Source organism: Macrobrachium rosenbergii, chromosome 3 (genome assembly GCF_040412425.1).
Source record: "Macrobrachium rosenbergii isolate ZJJX-2024 chromosome 3, ASM4041242v1, whole genome shotgun sequence".
Classification (NCBI taxonomy): domain Eukaryota; kingdom Metazoa; phylum Arthropoda; class Malacostraca; order Decapoda; family Palaemonidae; genus Macrobrachium; species Macrobrachium rosenbergii.
The window spans coordinates 11,271,954-11,277,953 of NC_089743.1; the positions used below are offsets into that span (position 1 = coordinate 11,271,954).

The 6,000-nt window shown below is 33.4% G+C and overlaps 1 protein-coding gene across 3 annotated transcripts in view; it reads left to right on the forward strand.

Moving 5' to 3' along the window:
- LOC136852624 (uncharacterized) overlaps positions 1-5,171 on the forward strand; it is a 51,360-nt gene extending 46,189 nt beyond the window's left edge. For all 3 annotated transcript variants that reach the window (XM_067127578.1, XM_067127569.1, XM_067127552.1), the window contains exons 3-4: positions 2,666-2,751; positions 4,264-5,171. In XM_067127578.1, the coding sequence (XP_066983679.1) occupies positions 2,666-2,751; positions 4,264-4,490 (313 nt within the window). In that variant the 3' untranslated portion in view covers positions 4,491-5,171. The remainder of the gene's footprint in view (positions 1-2,665; positions 2,752-4,263) is intronic.
- The last annotated feature ends 829 nt before the right edge of the window (positions 5,172-6,000 follow it).

A 6,000-nucleotide genomic window follows, 5' to 3' on the forward strand; every position in this document is an offset into this window, starting at 1 on the left:
CTCATACAAGGGTAGGCAAGCTTGAATCAACTCCTGAGTGATGACTTGAGGGTAGACCACCTATGGTCATCACCACTGGAGAGCAAAATCTCCTACACACCTAATTATAAACTCTCTTAGCTCTCTCATGCAGAATCTGAGCTTGAATTCTAAGTTTAATGAAATTATGCCACAAGAAGCCCGATCAACTGTTTCTCCATAAATGATTAGCTTCTTGTTTTTCAGAATAGGCAAGCTTAAATGTAGTATTAAACTATGGTTTGTCTTTAAAATGAAACTTCAGGATTTTAGAAGAAATTCTCTCGATTAGTGTTGATTGGTGTTATGATAATTTAAACACTTAATAATATTTGGACTTTAAAAATATCGCTCCACCTAAGCAAAAAAAAGATCACGATTAAAACCATTTGAACTTCAAGAGAGAGACAGAGAGAGAGAGAGAGCGTCTTGGTTGGTAAGACCCACTCTTGAGGTCCACACTAGGCCTCTTATACATTACCTTTAATCATGAATGTCCTTTGAGCAAAGGTCTGTGCTGGCTTAAAGCCTACTTAAGCTATATTAACCAAATGCTTAGTCAACAGGAATTAATATTTCCTTGAACAGCTCCGAAAGCATTTTGTATATTTACCGGCCTTCTCTCAAAGGCAGAAAATGTCGTTAATAATTGATAATGATACCCTCGAAAATGAAAATTTGTCTTGTGCCAGGATTCATTTGATGAATTCCAAACGATTTTGTGAAGAATAATCATTCTAGAAGTCTTCAACAGTTCTTATTCTTCACAGTAATACTGAGGCTTATCACTTGTCATGATGTTAACAAGAGCAATTAAACTCACTTGTTTGCTCTTATTTATAAGCCCATGTCTGTGGAGTTGGTTAATATGGCCTTTGTAGAACTAATGTGCTAAATCAACACATTTTGAATCTGACAGGTTTTCTTACAACATATTGTAAATAAACCCATATAAAAGACATGAAAAGTCATCTTGACCCGAAAGGTTAATAACGAACACCGAGAAAAGTACCTGAAATGCTCGTCCCATAAGCATTGCCGCTTCCATCTTCTACAGAAACACAAATGGCTAGGAGTTAATTGGCAAACTATAATACAACCACCCTGCAACGCGCTTTAACCCTAGGTACCCTAACAAAGCATGAGGCTATTTCATTAGTCATCGATCAGATCACTTCAATAGGCTCTTTCATTTGTTAGTAACATCTTTTAATGACAAAGTCCAAAGGGACAGACAACTTAATGCCATTTTCTAGTCCATGCTCTAGGAAGCCAAGTCAAAAGAAATAAAGAAGGGTGAGGCTTAGCAATGAAGGAAGCAACAGGCCTGCATATCAAAAAAAAAAGGGTTTTATGTCTGTAAGAAAACAGAATTTGTTGAATTTAAAAGCTTAGAAGACGGATAGCAACAGTCACAGAGACGTTTGATCTGATGAACACCGATTTACACAAAGGTCCCGTTGCTAGGTAACCAATTGGTTCTTAGCAACGTAAAATAAGTCTAATCCTTCGGGCCAGCCCTGGGAGAGCTGTTAATCAGCTCAATGGTCTGGTTAAACTAAGGTATACTTAACTTTTCGAAAAAGGAAACCTTTCTGGTTCCCCAAAACAGACAAACTGGCTGACTAAACCGCAGACCAATGTACTAAAACACCTCGTTTATATATGTATAAAAGTCTAAAATGACTAATTATTTTCTTGCCCATTGTTTGCCTGTTTGATCGGCCATTATGCCATTACTTATCGTCAGTGACGACATTATGACGTAAGACATACTGACACGGCGACATTTTGACTGCGGCAACATTCTGACAGTGACGACATATTGACGCACAACATTTTGACGGGCGTCATTTTTGTCCGCGACATCTTGAAATGAAATCATTTTTCTCGATAGCAACACCAAGTTAGAAGTGTTCCATTTTTATATTAAGCAGCTGATTAATAATTACTAGTAAATTTTGGCTTGCACATCAATCATTTTAACATTGCTCTGTGTTCTAATTCGTTTTAGAAACACCTTTCATGGCACTGCTCCTGAGTCGGATTAATTCTTCAGAGCTGCCAGATGTACTTAGATGACATTTAACTTTCACTCTGTCCAAAACTTATCATCAAAAGATTTACAAATTTTACTGAAACAAGGATGAGGCCCAAGTGACAAAAAATTTTTCACTAGAACTGGACTTCAAGCATCCAGAGTGACTGTGACTATTCCCTACTAATATTTGTAACATCAGCCGTACGCTGGTTTCTAGTAAGGATTAACTCCATTAAATGTTCGTCTACATTACGGCCATCAGGATGGCACCCCAAAAATATTCATATGAATGAGAAAATTCTTGCTTACTTATGCTACTTATGACAGTTAGCTGACAATACGACGACCTCCAATCTTCCAAATGATGAATTATGCATAATTAGCCATAAATTAAGACTACTTTGGTGGCAATACCTGCGATAAATCAAGCAGGAAAACCCTTCATAATATTATCCCAGAGACATTTCAGTAAAACAGGTCATGAAAAAGCTTTAATAAATACTGATCATCTCTCAGTATCCAGAAAATAATAATTATAGATATACTACATCATTCACAATATTCCAACTTTTTAACGCTTTCTTTAATATTCATTCACATTGACAGGTCCCGTAGTCTAGAACTGGCCATGGATTCAGCCGTCATTAAGGGAAGGAAACACTTCAACAATCAACTTGGAGAAATTGGCTCAAGTAAGTCTGCGGAAGTTGCTTGTGTGTGTGTCACGATTTTCTTTAGATGTCAACAACGTCGAAAAATTTTGTGAGTTCTAGTCAAATCCGATTAGAAAACAAAATTCAACTAAGCCTTACATTAGACAACAATCTAAATTAGGTATAAGTTAGTAAACTAAACAGATGAAAGGCATGCAAGTCCACAAACTATAGAACTATATGATGGAAATGTAGTCATTTCAACACATCACAACCAAATTTATACATACTATAATTTAGAATTCAAATTAAATATATTTAATTTATAGAAAACTCAGTAGTAAAGGATACCTAACTAGCCCTCTCCACTAATATATATATATATATATATATATATATATATATATATATATATATATACATGTATATATTACTGTATATATTAGATAAATAAATTATTAGATAAATAAATTATATATATACATACATATATATATATATACATATCTATATACATATACATATATATATTATATAATATATATATTATATATATATATATATATATATATATATATATATATATATATATATATATATATCTACCAATGGAGAGGGCTAGTTAGGTATCCTTTACTACTGAATTTTCTATGAATTAGATATGATATTTAATTTGAATTCTAAATTATAGTATGTAAATTGGGTTGTGATGTGCTGAAATATACATACATACACACACACACACACACACACTGGTTAGTGTGTCACTGTAGTCCTGATTCCTCGTCCGTCGCTGGTTCGACCCACGGGACGGTGGACTTAATATCAACTAAAAAAAAAAAAAAAATTCCCTTCGGTAACATATGAAAATATATTACTTCCGAGGTAGAGTGAATTGGATATTAAAGGACGTTTGTAGCTTTCTGATTGTATATGAATCACGGTGATGTGATAAATAGTCATATATATATACGGTGATGTGATAAATATATATCATATTATATATATATATATATATATGTCGTTGATTTCAGCTCATACGAAGAATGATTAAGAAATTAATTTGCCATTTAATTGTTAATGGTAGTTCTATGCCTTTGCATAAAGATATACTTTGTGATACACACACATATATATATATATATATATATATATATATATATATATATATGTATATTCAACACATTCTATTTTATATTTACATACTATAATTTAGTATATATACATATATATATATATATATATATATATATATATATATATACTAAATTATATTATGTAAATTGAGTTGTGATGTGTTGAAATATATATATATATATATATATATATATATATATATATATATATATATATATATATATAATCACCAAGTATATCTTTATATATATAAAACATATCTTTATGCAAAGCTAGAAACTAATAACAATTAAATGCCAAATTAATTTCCTTAATCATTCTTCGTAGGAGATGAAATCGACGACAAATTTCGTTTACACGATTACTATTACCTTGAAAGCCTATAAATCAACCTGCGCTTCTCTTCACCCTCAGGAGAACGCTGGACATTGTGGGTTGGAGGCCGGAAAGATGAAGGAAAATGGGAATGGAGTGACGGAATTCCAGTACCTGACTTCCTTTGGAGTAAAAATCAACCTCGGACATTTGACCGAGACTCTACACCGGCAGGAACCTGCATGGCTATTCATGGATTTTCTGAATACTACGGAGCTGCTCTGCCTTGCCATCACAGACGTCGCTTTGTTTGCCAGAAAATGTAAATTTCCAGAGATCGCGACGCTAAGAAGAGCTCTTCTTAGCTGTACCCAACAGATCTACCTCTAAAGATGCTTCAGCTACCAGGCCCTACTTAAATTGAAAAATTAAAACATTTTCAAAGGAGAGAATACTAAATTGCTTTGATCCATTATTTTCTGTTGACCAGTAACAGAACTGTGATGATGGGTCCTTCATGTTTTGGATATCGAAGTGACCCCAATATCATGTTAAACACTAGCTTCCTTTGTATTGGGTCAAGATGCATTTCTGTACCTTGAGCGCAATTTTAACTTTCAGATTCATTTCCAACATATACTAGTGAAAATTAAGAAACATTATGTTAAACTAATATTAACCATATAACTATAAGAAATATTAGGTAGATAATATTAGTGGAATATTCCTCAGACCTTAAATGAACAAGTTTGAATTGAATCCAGCAAGTATTCTACTCTATAATGCTATTCACTATATATTCAATAAGTAATTCTTTTAACCGCTACGAGTAGTATCTTGCTGAAAAATTGAACTGTCTTGTAGTCCCATACTAGATATGCGGAATATATATTTCTTTCACATACCATAAGGAATATGTAACAGACTATTGTAATCCCATATTGAATAAATATATACAAAAAATTTATAACAGCGTGAGCCTTGGTCTCTTGCCAAGCGAGTCCCTACATTTCGAATTTTAGTTTATCTAATCTATGAGTCTACTTATGCATCCTGGATATTCAATTTTATAACTGACGAGAAGTGTACACACACAACACACAAATATATATATATATATATATATATATATATATATATATATATATATATATATATATATATATATATATATATATATATATATATATATATATATATATATATATATACAGAGAGAGAGAGAGAGAGAGAGAGAGAGAGAGAGAGAGAGAGAGAGAGAGAGAGAAGAGAATTCGTTCTAACCTACTTATTCCATCTTAGGGATCAAATCAGGAATCTGGCTGAAGTCCAGGAAAATTACTATTACACCTTGATCAGCTGACTGCGATTTCTGGGTCAGTGAGTACCCTAATAGGAAATCAGTTGGGCTGAAAGCTTTAATTCAACAGGGAATTGTTGCCAATAAACACTGGGGGTTACTTTAAAAGGGAATATATTTACAATTAAAACAAGTAAATCCTAAGACTGGGGACTGATAGGTGGGGAAAGTAATATTCTGCCTCGAGACTGACTAACTCAGCAATGGGTCATGTACTGAAGAATAAATGAGGGGTCCTCTTGAAAGGGACTCTGAAGGATTGATTGCAGTGGGGATGCCACTACAAGGGGCACAAGATAAACATTCATTTCCACAGCAATGACCGTCTGCAATTAGAAAGATGCAGGTGCTTGTACACGGAATTTATAATGACATCAGTAAATCGAGGGTTGCACACATGGTACCAAGAAAACTCGATTCAGGTTCGGGATGCTCACGTTAAAACTTTACACTGGGCTAACTGAGTCAGGAATTGT